Here is a 14,060-nt window from a genome sequence, read left to right as displayed (position 1 = left end):
AGGGCTGGTCAGCAGAGAAACCAACCACATGATTAGAGGGTTGGAACTTTCAGACCCACCCCCTCACCCAGGGAGGCACAGGGGCTGGAGATTGAGTTTGGTCACCAAGGGCCAATGATTTAATCAATCATGCCTGCATGATGAAACTTTGATTAACACTCTGAAAGAAGAGGACTAAGGGAGTTTCCAGGTTGGTGAATACATCCATGTGCAGGGAGGGTGGCCACCCCAACTCCACGCGGACAGAGGCTTCTGCCCTCGGGACCCTCCCCAGCCTTGCCCTGTGCACCTTCATCTGGATGTTCGTTTGTATCCTTTGTAATAAACTCTAGTCCTGAGTATAAGTTCCTGAGTTCTATGAGCTGTTCCAGGAAGTTATCAGACATGAAGTGGAGCTTGTAGAATTTGTGATCAGCCAGGCCGAAGTGCAGGTAGCCTGGGAACCCCATTTGCAGCTGGTGTCTGAAGTGGGGGCAGCCTCGTGGCACTTAGCAACATTAGTGTCAGAATTGAATTAATGGACAGCCAGGTGGTGTCAAAGAATTGGAGAGCTGGTTGTTTAGAAAACCAGCCATTCAACTCCCCACTTTGGGTAGGTCCTTGCGCTTTGTCTCCCAGACCCTGTCCTGTGTGAGCATCAAGGTGGAAGCTGTGTGTCAGCAAGGTTGAGCGGCTAGAGACCTCAACTCTGGATTTCTTCCCTGGATTCTCATGTCACTTGTTCTCTGAGGATTTTCCCAATGTTCTCTTGCTAGTTCGGCATGTGTTCAAAAAGAGATTTTCTTTTGTTGTGTGTTTTACTTTATCCAGCATTTTTAGTAATTTTACAGCAGGATGGTTGTATTTCACCTGCCGTATTCTATATTTCTTTATTAGTTTTGTCTTATGTTAACTGTTAGGTCTATTTGTGTTTATGATTTTAAGCAAGTTTAAAATATCTTTGCAAGATGCCATGTATGAAATAATAAAAATACCTTATCAGGGGAATTTTGACATGTTTCCAAGTAACTTCATAAGATGGAGTGCAAACTTGGGTGATCAGAAAATAGGAGGGAGGGACTTCCCTGGTGGTGGAGCGGTTTAGAATCTGCCTGCCAATGCAGGGGACACGGGTTCGAGCCCTGGCCCGGGAAGATCCCACATGCCACGGAGCAACTAAGCCCATGTGCCACAACTTCTGAGCCCGTGTGCCACAGCTACTGAAGCCCGTGCGCCTAGAGCCTGTGCTCCACAATAAGAGAAGCCACCGCAGTGAGAAGCCCGCACACCACAACGAAGAGTAGCCCCTGCTCGCCGCAACTAGAGAAAGCCCGCGCGCAGCAACGAAGACCCAACGCAGCCAAAAATAAAGAAAGAAAGAAAATAGGAGGGAATGTTTAAGCTGAGCTTGCAGAGGTTGGTAGGATTTTGTTAGGCCAACATAAGTGAGTGAGAATAAATTGGGTGGAGACCAGAAAATATTTTGAACTGAATGATAATGAAAACACAACATATCAACATTGTAGGATGCAGCTAAAGTAGTGCTTAGTGGGAAAATGTTGGAACCCGCTGTGTGTATTGTGCTGGAAGCTTTCCTTATCTCACAATCCCAATTTACAGATAATGCCAGAGAGATTAGGTAATTTGTCCAGGATTATTCAACCACAGTTGAAATTTAAAACCAGGCTGCCTGATTCCAAAGCATATACAAATTATTATGATGTTTTTATCATCATTTCTCCATCTTGAAACCTCTGTGGCACAAACACTCCTATTTCGTTAACTGCTTTTTAAGGGATTAGTGATAGAAACTTTTTTTTTTTACTTTTATTTGCATTTTTTTTTGCGGCATTTATTCCTGGGCCATAAGTTTTTGTTTCTTCAGTTTCTTCTGGTATATCTGTTTCTTCTGGACAACCTCCTCTTCTGGTTTAGGAACAATCTGTTCTTTTTCAGTAAGGATCATCTCAGTGTGGCAGGGAGAGCTCATGTATGGGTTGATCCGACCATGAGCTCTGTAAGTCCTGCGCGGCATCTTGTGGGCTTTGTTCACCTGGATGTGCTCAATGACCAGAGAATCTACATCTAAGCCCTTAAGTTCAGCATTACTCTCTGCATTTTTGAGCATGTGCAGTAGAAATTCAACACTCTTTTTGGGCCACCGACCCTGCATCCAGCCCCACTGTTTGGCCTGGGCACACCTACCAACTCCACCATTGTAATGACAGAATGGCACACACTGCTTCTTTAAAGTGACATCCTTCAGATACTTGGTGGCTTTTCGGATGTTCATATCCTTAACGGCCTGGGCAGTTTCATGAGTGTTCTTAAAGTGAACACGAAGATTTGAATCTCTTGCATGATTTTGTGGGGTTTTCTGGGTCAGGTGAATAGTGAACCATTTTTAGAGGTCACCTCAGGCCGCTTACCAGAAAAGAGAACCTTTTTTATTGTTTTCTTTCTTAGGAGGACAAAAGTAATCCAGATGTGAATTTGGAAGATCTTCAAAATGAAGAGATTGATGATCCATTGATGATTCTAAAAGCAGTCTTATTACAGGTAGAGAGAGAGTGTGTATGTTTATATTTGTGTATGTATATCAGATGTATGATTCAGTTGGCAGAAGTGATATTGTTACTGTTCATAGTCTTTTTCTTTTGGGAAATTCTCTGTCTATTTAAAAAAAAAATTTTATTGGAGACTTTCTGGTTGTAAAAGGAATACATATGAATAGTAGAAAATTTGAGGGGAAAAAATTAGAAAGTATATAAAGAAACAAAGTTTAAATAAACCAAATGTCCGGTCATTGTTAACACTTTGATATATATTCTTTGCATTCTGTTTCCTTTGTGTTTATATACATATATTGGGATTGGGTTACAAGTTTTTTGTGATATTATTATTGTTATTTTAAATTGAATTGGGATTTACATACGGTTTTGGAATTTACTGTTTTCCCATATTATCCTTTTAATGTCTGTAGGACCTGAAGTTATGTCCCCTTTTTCATTCCCAATATTGATAATACCTCACGTATGTGACTTTTAATGTTTGCTTCATACCCTGTTGTAAGGATGGTAGTCTCATTTCATTTATTCATTCGTTCTTAATAAACAATTTTTATCTCAATTTCTTACTAGGGACCTAGGCTGAGTATTGGTCTATGGCCACTATATCAGTCTACTAGGGCTGCCATAACAAAATCCCACAGACTGGGTGTCTAACGTAACAGAAATTTATTTTCTCATAGTGCTGGAGGCTGGAAGTCCAGATCAAGGTGTCAGCAGGTTTCTTCCGAGGCCTCTCTCCTTGGCTTGCGGGTGGCTGCCGCCTTGCTGCTTTCGGTCTTTTCTATGTGCATGCGCATCCCTGTGTCTTTGTGTGTCCAGATTTCCTCTGCTTATAAGGACACCAGTCAGATTGGATAAGGGCCCACCCTAAAGGCCTTATTTTAACTTAATCACTTCTTTAAAGGCCCTATCCAAATATAGTCACAGTTGAAATTTTGAGGGTTAGGAATTCAGCATATGAATTCTGATAGTAGAGGGACACATTTCAGCCCGTAATAGTCACTTCTTATCCCCTTTTAGAACTTGGTTATACTTCAGAACATTCAGAAGAGACAGTCTTTTTGCACTGAAGTATTTCTTCTAAAAATCCCACATAATATCAGGATTTACCAAACCTTGGAATACTCTTTGGATATTGCTCTTGAAATGTTTAGATTTTGCCGCATGGAAAGTGGCAGAATTCAAGTTTTCTAAACTTAGGCTTAATCTAATTTTTTTAAAAACTTTTTATTTTGAAACAATTATGGTTAATCCACTTACATGTTTGCTGTTACAGGCACATATATTAATCCTGTTGGGTCCCTTGAACTCATAAGTGTTGAGGTTATATCTTATCAGATTTTCTTAAATGACTTTCTTTTCTGTCATAAGGAGGAGAGTAATCTAATTCCTGTTGATCAGCTGGGCCAGAAACTCTTGAAAAAGATAGGAATATCTTGGAATAAGAAGTACAGAAAACAGTATGGACCACTGCGAAAGGTAATACATGACATCCTTATAAGAAGTCCTATTCCCAGGAAATTTTATTATGATTTTGGCAACATGAATTTCTTTGGGGAAGGAAATTTAAATTAGACGGAAATACAATTAGTATTTTGTTTAATGATTAGAATTCAGTTAATTATTAAGTAATTTATAGAATCAAGAAGTAAGCAGAAAAAGAATAGAGGAGGGGCTTTTAATCACAACAGCAAAAAATGTCACAAAGTTCATATCCTAAAGCTTATCATCTTATTTATACGTCTTCAGGTATTCACCCAAATTTCACTTTTATCTTTCTTTGACACACAGTTCTCCTAAACTTGGCAATCTGGCTTCCTAGCCTGTAAGGTTAGGTTTCAAAACTGGTACTGCCAGACTTGGGAGACAAAAACTTGACTAAAAACAAGCAAAGCAACAGAACAATTAGTCAATATTTTGGAGCTATTTCTTGTAGAAGCAAAGAGCGTACACAATATAGTCTGTGTTTAAGTTCACCTTTTAATTAGACCACAGTTCATAAATGGAATTAATGACCATGAGTTCATAGACAGCCTTAGGTTTTCATTTAAAACGATTGGATCAGTGTTTCAATATTTTACTGTTAAGTGTGTTATCAGCTGTGCAGGGACTTTTTTGTCTTGTTTTGTTTTTAAATAAAAATATCCTTCATAAATTTGAGGAAGTTAGCTTGTACTTATAGTTGACTGATAGTCTTATGTCTTTTTTCTTTGAGGTTAATTTGTGCTTTTATTTGCCAATATAACTTAACTACAATGGCTTGCAAACTTTTTTTGACCTAAAAAATGCATCTTACATCACAATCCAACCAACACACACGTATATAACTTGTATACATATGTGTATAACTGAAATGAGTTTTGCCAAAAATACCTATCCTAACACTGAACGTTCTTTTTTTTAAGACTTTTTTTTGAGTAGTTTTAGGTTTACAACAAAATTAACAAGAAGGTACAGAAATTTCCCATATACCCCCTTCCCACATACATGTGTAGGTGTTATCAGTATCACTCGTCAGGGTGGTGTGTTTCTTTTTTTTACCCTAAACCAAGGATGAACTACATTGACACATCATAATTGCCAAAGTCCACAGTTCACCTAAGGTTCATTCTAATGGAGTAGATAGTATGGTACATTCTGTAGGTTTGGACAAAAGTATACTGACATATATCCATTGTTATAATGTCATACAAAGTATTTTCTCTGCACTAAAAAACTGTACTCTGTGTATTCATCACCCCTCTCCCCCAAACTCCTGGCAGCCACTGGTATTTTTATTGTCTCCATAGTTTTGCCTTTTCCAGAATGGCATATAGTTGGAATCTCTCTCTTTCTTTCTTTTTTTTTTTCTCTTGAAAAGAGAGGTTCAAAGCCTTTATATTTATGAGACCACTCGTGGCCCACCCATTCATGGGCTGGACGGGCTCTAAGTGGCAGGACTTCCCCACTAAATACTGCAGCTTTTCTTCCAATATTGAACCCTGTCCCACTAGTCTTGCCCAGCAGCCACGTGAAGTGCAGGAGGACACATGTAGAGTATTTGTTCATAGGAAGGCCAAAAGTCTTATGCCCATTATCACAGTGAACCCAGATTCCTTTCGGGTGTGATATAAGCAGCTGATAGTTTTATCTTGAATAGAGGTTGGATTTTATCACATGCTGTTTTGTTTACATTTATCGATGTGATCACATGGCTGTTCTCTTTTATTCAGTTAATGTGGTGAATTCTGTTGACTGACCTTTTCAGTGTGAACGCAAACCTTACATTTCTGGGGTATAGCACACTTGGTCGTGATGTACTTGTATGCATTGCTGTATGCATTTGGCTCATATTTTCCTAAGGATTTTGTGTCTGTGAGAGATATGGGTCTTTAAGTTTCTTTCTCTGTAATATCTTTGTCAGGTTTCAGTATCAGGGTTATGCAGGACTCAAAAGAAGTTAGGAAATGTTCCCTTTTTTATATTCTTGGAAAGGATTTCTCTGAGATACATTATTATTTCTTTCTTAAATGTTTGGTGAAGCTAGTTAGACCTGAAATTTTTTTATGGCAAGGTTTTTAAATTATAGTTTTAATTTCTTTATTTGTAGAGTTGTTTTAGATTTTTTATTTCTTGAATTATTTTGGAAAATTATATTTTTTAAAGAATTTGTCCTTTTATCTGTGGTGTCAAATTTATTGGCATGAAGCTATTCAAAATGTCTCATATTATCTTTTCTAGTGTCTGTAGGACCTAAATTTCCTCTTTTTAATTCCTGATATTAATAATTTGTGTTTGCTTACTTTTATTTTTTCATAAGTCTTGCTTAGGGCTTATCAAGTTTATTAAGCTTTTCAAAAAACAACTTTTTTGCCTTTATTGATTTTTCTCTACTAATCTGTTTTCTACTTCATTGATTTCTGCTCTTGTTTTTAATTATTTCCTTCCTTTTACCTTTGGGATTTAATTTAATCATCTTTTTGTAGCTTCTTGGGTTGGTATCTCAGTTGTTTTTTAAACCTGCCTTTTAAAATTTTTTTAAAAGTAAATTTATTTATTTATTTTGTGGCTGTGTTGGGTCTTCGTTTCTGCGCGAGGGCTGTCTCGGCGAGAAAGCTTTTGCGGCGAGTGGGGGCTGCTCTTCATCACGCTGCGCGGGCCTCTCATTGTCGCGGCCTCTCCCGTTGCAGAGCACAGGCTCCAGACATGCAGACTCAGTAGTGTGGCTTACGGGCCTAGTTGCTCCACGGCACGTGGGATCTTCCCAGACCAGGGCTCGAACCCGTGTCCCCTGCATTGGCAGGCAGATTCTTAACCACTGCGCCACCAGGGAAGCCCTAAACCTGCCTTTTAATTCATGCTTTTAAATCTATAATTTCCTTCTTAGCGCTAATTTAGCTGTAGCTAAAATTTGACATGTTATTATTATCTTTCCATTCAAAATATTTTGTAATTTTTCCTTCTGATTCTTTTATTGACCCATGAGGTTTTTGGAGGTGGGTTGCTTAATTTCCAAATATTTGGGGAATTTCTAGTTATCTTTTTGTTATATCTATAAATTGATGTCTAATTCCATTTTACTCTGAAAACATGCTCTCTATGATTTCACTTATTCTGAATTTTTTGAGACTTGTTTCATGCCTCAGGATATGGTCTGTCTTGCTGAATGTTTCTATTCACCAGTAAAGTTATTAATTTTCTGCATTTGTTGGGTATAGTGTTTCATAAATGTCAGCTAGGTCAAATTGGTTAATAACATTCTTTATTTCATCCCGATTCTTAACTAATTTTTCTGTCTTTTTGTTGTATCAGTCACTGAGAGAGTAGTTTTAAATCTCCAACTCTAATTGTACCTTTGCCCTTTCGTCCTTTTACTGTTGACAGTTTTGCTTCATGTATCTTGAAGATATATTATTAGTTGCATACACATTTTGGATTGTTAATGGCCTCTTGACATATGCCCTTCCTTTATCTCTGCTAATAGTCCTTACCTTCACATCTACCTTATCTGGTATTAATGTAACATACAAGCTTTCTAATGCAAGTGTGTCTTTTGTAAACAGTATGAAGTTGGTTCCTGCTTATTTTGGAAAATTGTGATTTTTAAGGAATTTGTTCTCAAAGTGTCAAATTTCTTAGTATAAAGTTGTTTGAAATATTACCATATTATCCTTTTAATTTCTGTAGGACCCTATTTCATTTCTGATATTGGTAATTTGTGTTTCTTAGCTTTCTTTTGCATCAGTCTTGCTAGGGATTTGTCAAGGTTATTATACTTTTCTTTTTTTAAAATAATTAATTAGTTAATTTAACTTTTGGCTGTGTTGGGTCTTTGTTGCTGCACGCAGGCTTTCTAGTTGCAGTGAGCAGGGGCTACTCTTTATCGCGGTGCACAGACTTCTTATTGCAGTGGCTTCTTTTGTGGAGCACGGGCTCTAGGCGCACGGCCTTAAGTAGTTGTTGCACACGGGCTCAGTAGTAGTGTCTCGTGGGCTCTAGAGCGCAGACTCAGTAGTTGTGACGCACAGGCTTAGTTACTCCACGGCATGTGGGACCTTCCCAGACCGGGGCTCGAACCCATGTCCCCTGCATTGGCAGGCGGATTCTTAACCACTGCACCACCAGGGAAGTCCAAGGTTATTAAACTTCTCAAAGAAACAGCTTTGCATTTGTTGTTTTTCTCTATTGTTCATCTGTTTTCTATCAAATGATAGAGTTTGACAGTCTCTTCCTTTAACTTAGAATGTTCAGTACATTTTTTATTTTTTTAAAAATTTATTTATTTATTTTGGCTGCATTGGGTCTTTGCTGCATGTGGGCTTTCTCTAGTTGCAGTGAGCGGAGGCTGCTCTTTGTTGCAATGCGTGGACTTCTCATTGCAGTGGCCTCTCTTGTTGGGGAGCACAGGCTCTAGGCACGCGGGCTTCAGTAGTTGTGGCACGTGGGCTAGGTCATTGTAGCTCACGGGCTTTAGAGCACAGGCTCAGTAGTTGTGGCGCACGGGCTTAGTTGCTCCATGGCATGTGGGATCTTCCCAGACCAGGAATCGAACCCGTGTCCCCTGCATTGGCAGGCAGATTCTTAACCACTGCACCACCAGGGAAGCCCCCGTTTATTTTTAATGTATTAAATTGTGTGGTTGAGTTTGAATTTATCATGTAGCCATTTGTTTTTTATTTGCTTCTCCTGTCTTTCTTGCCTTTCTTTCTTTCTGTCTTTCATACCTTTGAATTAATCAAGTAATTTTTAGTGTTTGATTTTTGTCTCCTCTGTTGACTTTTTGGCTGTACTACTTTAACTTTTTTACTCTAGGGATTACACTGTACATAAGTTAATATTATAAATTACAGACCAATACTGTAACACTTCATGTACAAGGTAAGATGTACAAGGTACAGTAGCATAATTCCATTTCCCGACTTCCATCCTTTTCTGCTGTTGTCTTATGTTTTACCATTATATGTAAATTCACCGTGTGTGTGTGTGTGTGTATGTATGTATGTGTTTACTTTAAACATTTAAGCAACTTTTAAAGAAATTAATGAAAAAAATCATGTTTTATTTTATCCATTCTGGTGTTCATTGCTCCTTCTTGCATGTCCAGGTTTGCATCTAATATCATTTCCCTTCAACCTAGAGAACTTCCTTTAGCGGTTCTTGGGCATCCAGAACTGCTGGCAAAAATATTCTCAGCTTTTGTTTGTCTGAAGTTTTTATCTTGCATTCATTTGTTTAAATGGTATTTTTGCTGGATATAGAATTCTCTTTTTCTTTTTAAAAAACTATTTATTTTTGGTTGCATTGGGTCTTCGTTGCTGCACACGGGCTTTCTCTAGTTGGGTCGAGTGGGGGCTACTCTTCATGGTGGTGTGCAGGCTTCTTATTGCAATGGCTTCTCTTGTTGTGGAGCACGGGCTTTAGGCGCGTGGGCTTCAGTAGTTATGGCACGCGGGCTTCAGTAGTTATGGCACACGGGCTCAGTAGTTGTGGCTCGTGGGCTCTAGAGCACAGGCTCAGTAGTTGTGGCACACGGGCTTAGTTGCTCCATGGCATGTGGGATCCTCCCGGACCAGGGATCGAACCTGTGTCCCCTGCATTGGCAGGCTCCTGCACCACCAGGGAAGTCCTGGGTACAGAATTTTAGGTTAATAGCTCTTATTGGTTTTTTCAGGACTTTAAAGATGTCATTTTATTACGTTTTGGCTTCCTTTATTTTGGTTGAGAAGTCAGTGTTACTTAAATGTAATGTGTCTTTTTTTTCTGTCTACTTTTAAGATAATCTCTTTATCTTTGGTTTTTAGCAATTTAATAACAGTGTGTCTCAGTATGGTGTTCTTTGTGTTTATTTGCTTTGTATTTTCTAAGATTTTTTTTATCTGTGGCTTGAAATCTTTCTTCAGTTTTGGCCATTATATTTTCAATTTGTTTTTATGCCCCATTATCTCTCTCTTCTTCAGAAATTACAGTTACATATATATTGGACCATTCAGTATTTCCTCACTGGTCTTAGATATTCTAGCAGGAGTTTTTTTTTTTTTTCCCCTCACCCTCAATTTGGATAATTTCCATTGATCTGTCTTCATGTTCATTGATTCTTTCTCCTACTGTATCCAGTCTTCTGTTAAACCCAGCCAATGAATTAATGAATTTTTTCGTTTCAGATATTGTGTTATTCAGCTGTAGAATTTTTTCTTAGCTCTTATTTAACGTGCCTGTTTCTCTGCTGAAATTCCCCATTTGAACCTACTCTGTACATCCTTTCCTGTAAATTTACATATTTCATTAGCTGTTTACTCTTATAACATCTGGATTATTTCTGGGTCTGTAGCTATTACCTTTTTTTTTCTGTTGTGAATTGACTGTCATCTCTTGGTTATGAATCCCATTGTCCTGTTTCTTTGCATGTCATATACTCTTATATTGCCTACTGGACATTGTGGGTGATGTGTTTTAGAGGCTGTGGATTATGTTACTGCTTTTTAGAAGGTTTATATATTTATTACTTTTGGCTGCATTGGGTCTTCGTTGCTGTGCGTGGGCTTTCTCTAGTTGCAGCGAGTGGGGACTATTGTTTGTTGCGGTGCACAGGCTTCTTATTGCAGAGGCTTCTCTTGTTGTGGAGCACGGGCTCTAGGCACGTGGGCTCAGTAGCTGTGGCTCATGGGCTCTAGAGTGCAGGCTTAGTAGTTGTGGCTCACGGGCTCAGTTGCTCTGCAGCATGTAGGATCTTCCCGGACCAGGGCTCGAACCCATGTCCCCTGCATTGGCAGGCTGATTCTTAACCACTGCACCACCAGGCAAGTCCTGTGTTATTGTTTCTAAAGGGCTTTTCATTATATTCTAACAGGCCATTAAGTAACTTTGAATCATGTTGATCCTGTGGGAGCTTCATTTGGGGCTTTGGTAGGGTGGATCTGTTGCATTTAGCTGTTAGTCCTAGGGAGCAGCTGTTAGTCTTGGGGCCTGGATGGTCCTCCCTCTTAAGGCAGAGGTTAGCAAACATGGGGAAACTATGGCTTTCTGCCTTTTTTGTACAGCCCCCAGGTAAGAACTGTCTTTATATTTTCAAACAGTTACCTTTAGAAAGGTGCTCAAGTTTGCCTCTTAGCCCACAAAGCCTAAAATACTTACCGTCTGGCCCTTTATAGAAAAGTTTGCCAATCCCTGACCTGAGACATGGCCCTTCTAGGATTTCAGTGGAAAGCCTGAGGTGTTTGTCATATGCCTCTAATTTGGCAGGACTTCAACTCCATGCTCTTTCTTTCTTTTTTCTAATCTATCTTAACTTATTAATCCATTCACAACATGTTTATTTAACTCTGTGCTCTTTCTACCCAGCAGCAGGGCGGTAAAATCTCTACTCAGATCTTAAATCTCCCAGCTGTTGCTTTCTGCTCAGTTCCTTGGGTCTCAGGCTGTCCATGTACCATTTAGGACAGCCAAGGATTTGAGGAGGATTTGGTAGAGATCTGGGCTCCTTTATGGGGTTTTCTCCTTCACGTTCTAGGCTCTGTGGCAGTCTCAAATTCTGTTTCCTTAGTCCAGTAAGACTCTTGCCCTTTGCTTGAACTCTCTTCCACCATGCTCTGCTACAAACTGGCAAGTGGTGGGTTAATGCAGGACTCACCTAGCTTGTTTCCCTTTTGAAGGATTATGTTCCCTCCACTTTAGGTCAGCTTTTGCTTACTCTCCAAACAATTGTTTTCATTATTTTGTCTAAAGTTTATAATTTTTAATCAGTGGGGTTAGTCCAATTAAAAGTTCTCTGCCATTACTGGAACCAGACTACACTGAAGTTTGAGGTTTAAGAGTTAATCCTCAACTATCAAACAAAGAAAAGATTCGCTATACAGAAAGTATTCATTACTCAGAGGTTTCAAATTATTATTTTATTGTACTTAAATTAGCTACAAAACTATATTACCATCTGTTATACACAGTGTTAACAATAATGCCTTTGGGTCATATGCCCTATACCCTTCTGTCTGATTAGAGAGTATACGTTATCATAAATTCTTCCTTTCCAAGAAAAAATTAGAAAATCACTTTTCCGTGTTGATTGATGATCTGAGCAAATGTTACATATACCTCCCAAGTGATTTTCTACATAAAGTAGTTTGTACTGGGAGAAAAGGGGGTGATACAAAGCCACATAGAGATTAGGGAATAAAAGAAGAGTAGAGTAGGGGATGGGGAGGTGGGATAGGCAATGGGGAGAGAAGGTTTTTTTCTTCGTAATCCTTTAGGTAGAGGAACCTGAGAAATGATAGTCTCTGAGGTTATGACTTCAGCCTTGCAGTGTTCTGATTTCCTGAGCTAGCCTGTCAGCCTCCGGGACAGACAACACTGAATTTAGTTAATGGAAGCTTATAATTGTGACTATATCCCAGCAGTTTGTCTGAGTCACTAGTTTTGAAATTATCTTCTGTGGTACTTCATTGTATAATTGCCTTTGTTTTTTGCTCTGTTTGGATTGCTTTAAACATTTCAGAAGTGTTTGTTCTATCTAATCTGTTTCAGTAAAGACTTTTTAAAAACAGCATTACCAGGTATAATTAAAGTATTTTTAAGATTGTGTCATGGCAGCTTTCTCCCTTGGTATAACTGTTAGACTGTTTAACAGAAAGCACTCTGGGTTTTAGTAAATGTTTTATTATGGCGCAAATGAAATTTTTTTCCCTCGTAGCTGACCAGGCCAAAAAGTTGACGTTAAAATATCTAATCACAGAAAGGAAGGTAAAGATTTTGTAATCATGTCAATGAAATTTTTTTTCATTAACCTAATGTTTGTTTTCTTTTTCTGTATAGTTTTTACAGCTTCATTCTCAGATATTTCTGCTCAGTTCAGATGAAAGTACAGTTAGTCTATTGAAGGACTGTTCTCTCCAGGCTGAGTCTGATATACGAAGAAATGATCAACGACTTTTGAAGACACTTACTTCAGAACCCCCAGGATTAAATGATAGACCCTCCTGTCCCCACTGGTTTGATGTAAACGATTCCCAAGTCCAGCCAATTAAGGAAGAGGATATTGAACAGCAATTTCAGGGTAAAGAAAGTGCCTACATGTTGTTTTATCGGAAGTCCCAGTTGCAGAGACCCCCTGAAGGTATGGAAAGACGAGTGTTCCTATTTGTTTAAGTCGATCACTTTAGAAGATAAACATTGAATGTTATTTGAAAGTTTACCCTTTTAGAAGGTTTACTCTTGAAACATTTTAAAATATTTTCAAGCTAACTGTAAGAAATATACCAGAAAAAATTCAACATTCTGTCCTTTTTTAAAGATTATATATTTCTGGGTTTTTTCCCCTGTAATAGTATGAGGCTATAGTTAGATTTTCAAAATTGCGTTTTCTTGGATCACATCATGTTTTCTTGTTGTGTGGGCAAACGTGATTGTCCTCTGCTCAGGCTTCTCTCTGCAGTTTGGCCGTGTGTTGTCTTTGAGTTGCAAGTGGCCTTGGTCTTATTTTCATGTGTTCTCTTTTATTTTCCTTTCTTTTTTCCTTTTCCTCAAGGTGATAAGTCTTTAAGCAATTGAAATATCTCTGAAGCCCTCTGTTGAATCTTCTAAGAGAGTTCATACCATGGTGGAGGTTAAACACTGAGACCCACAGTGATAAATTTTTGAATTGAAGCTACTAACATGAATCAGTCTGTAAGACTTTATTTGATCACTTCCCAAAATTTATGCAACTGGGAAAGCTCTTTAGATTGAGACATATCTATGATTAGAGATGAGGATACTGTTCTTAGAGACTGAGCATAGTGATCATTTTTGTAAAGAATAAGAATAAAGCAGTTACCGATTTGCAGATGAATCAAAGGAAATTAACTCTCTGGATCTGAAACAAATACATAACTGTTCTGTTGACCAGAAGGGGCTTTGTTTTTTTCTGAGGGGAAAAAATATGGTAATCGTTCTGATAAAAATATTGGGGAGCTGAATTCACAGTTACAGAAATATATATCAGTTTCTTCAGATGACGTATTGTCCTTTTCACTGAACTGAACTTCAGTGTATACATGA

General features: G+C 38.5%; 2 protein-coding genes across 6 annotated transcripts in view; one reads left to right on the top strand and one right to left on the bottom strand.

Moving 5' to 3' along the window:
• Nucleotides 1–14,060, top strand: part of USP40 (ubiquitin specific peptidase 40) — an 89,653-nt gene that overhangs the window by 21,213 nt on the left and 54,380 nt on the right. For 4 of the 5 annotated variants that reach the window (XM_082841207.1, XM_082841205.1, XM_082841208.1 and 1 more), the window contains 3 exons: nucleotides 2,446–2,538; nucleotides 3,921–4,028; nucleotides 12,837–13,137. In XM_082841207.1, the coding sequence (XP_082697333.1) occupies nucleotides 2,446–2,538; nucleotides 3,921–4,028; nucleotides 12,837–13,137 (502 nt within the window). The remainder of the gene's footprint in view (nucleotides 1–2,445; nucleotides 2,539–3,920; nucleotides 4,029–12,836; nucleotides 13,138–14,060) is intronic. The other variant, XM_082841206.1, reaches the window with a different exon arrangement.
• On the bottom strand, nucleotides 1,130–2,437 carry LOC309963081 (large ribosomal subunit protein uL22-like). The gene has a single exon (XM_082841225.1). It carries the CDS (start codon nucleotides 2,270–2,272, stop codon nucleotides 1,832–1,834), a length of 441 nt encoding a protein of 146 aa, XP_082697351.1. The 5' UTR covers nucleotides 2,273–2,437; the 3' UTR covers nucleotides 1,130–1,831.

This window comes from Leucopleurus acutus (assembly GCF_964270905.1).
Source record: "Leucopleurus acutus genome assembly, chromosome: 6".
Taxonomy (NCBI): Eukaryota; Metazoa; Chordata; class Mammalia; order Artiodactyla; family Delphinidae; genus Leucopleurus; species Leucopleurus acutus.
This window is presented reverse-complemented; position numbering and strand designations above follow the sequence as displayed.

Excerpts from the sequence above, each read along its gene's own strand:
- LOC309963081 (XM_082841225.1), bottom strand. The coding sequence starts at position 2,272 with ATGAACATCCGAAAAGCCACCAAGTATCTGAAGGATGTCACTTTAAAG.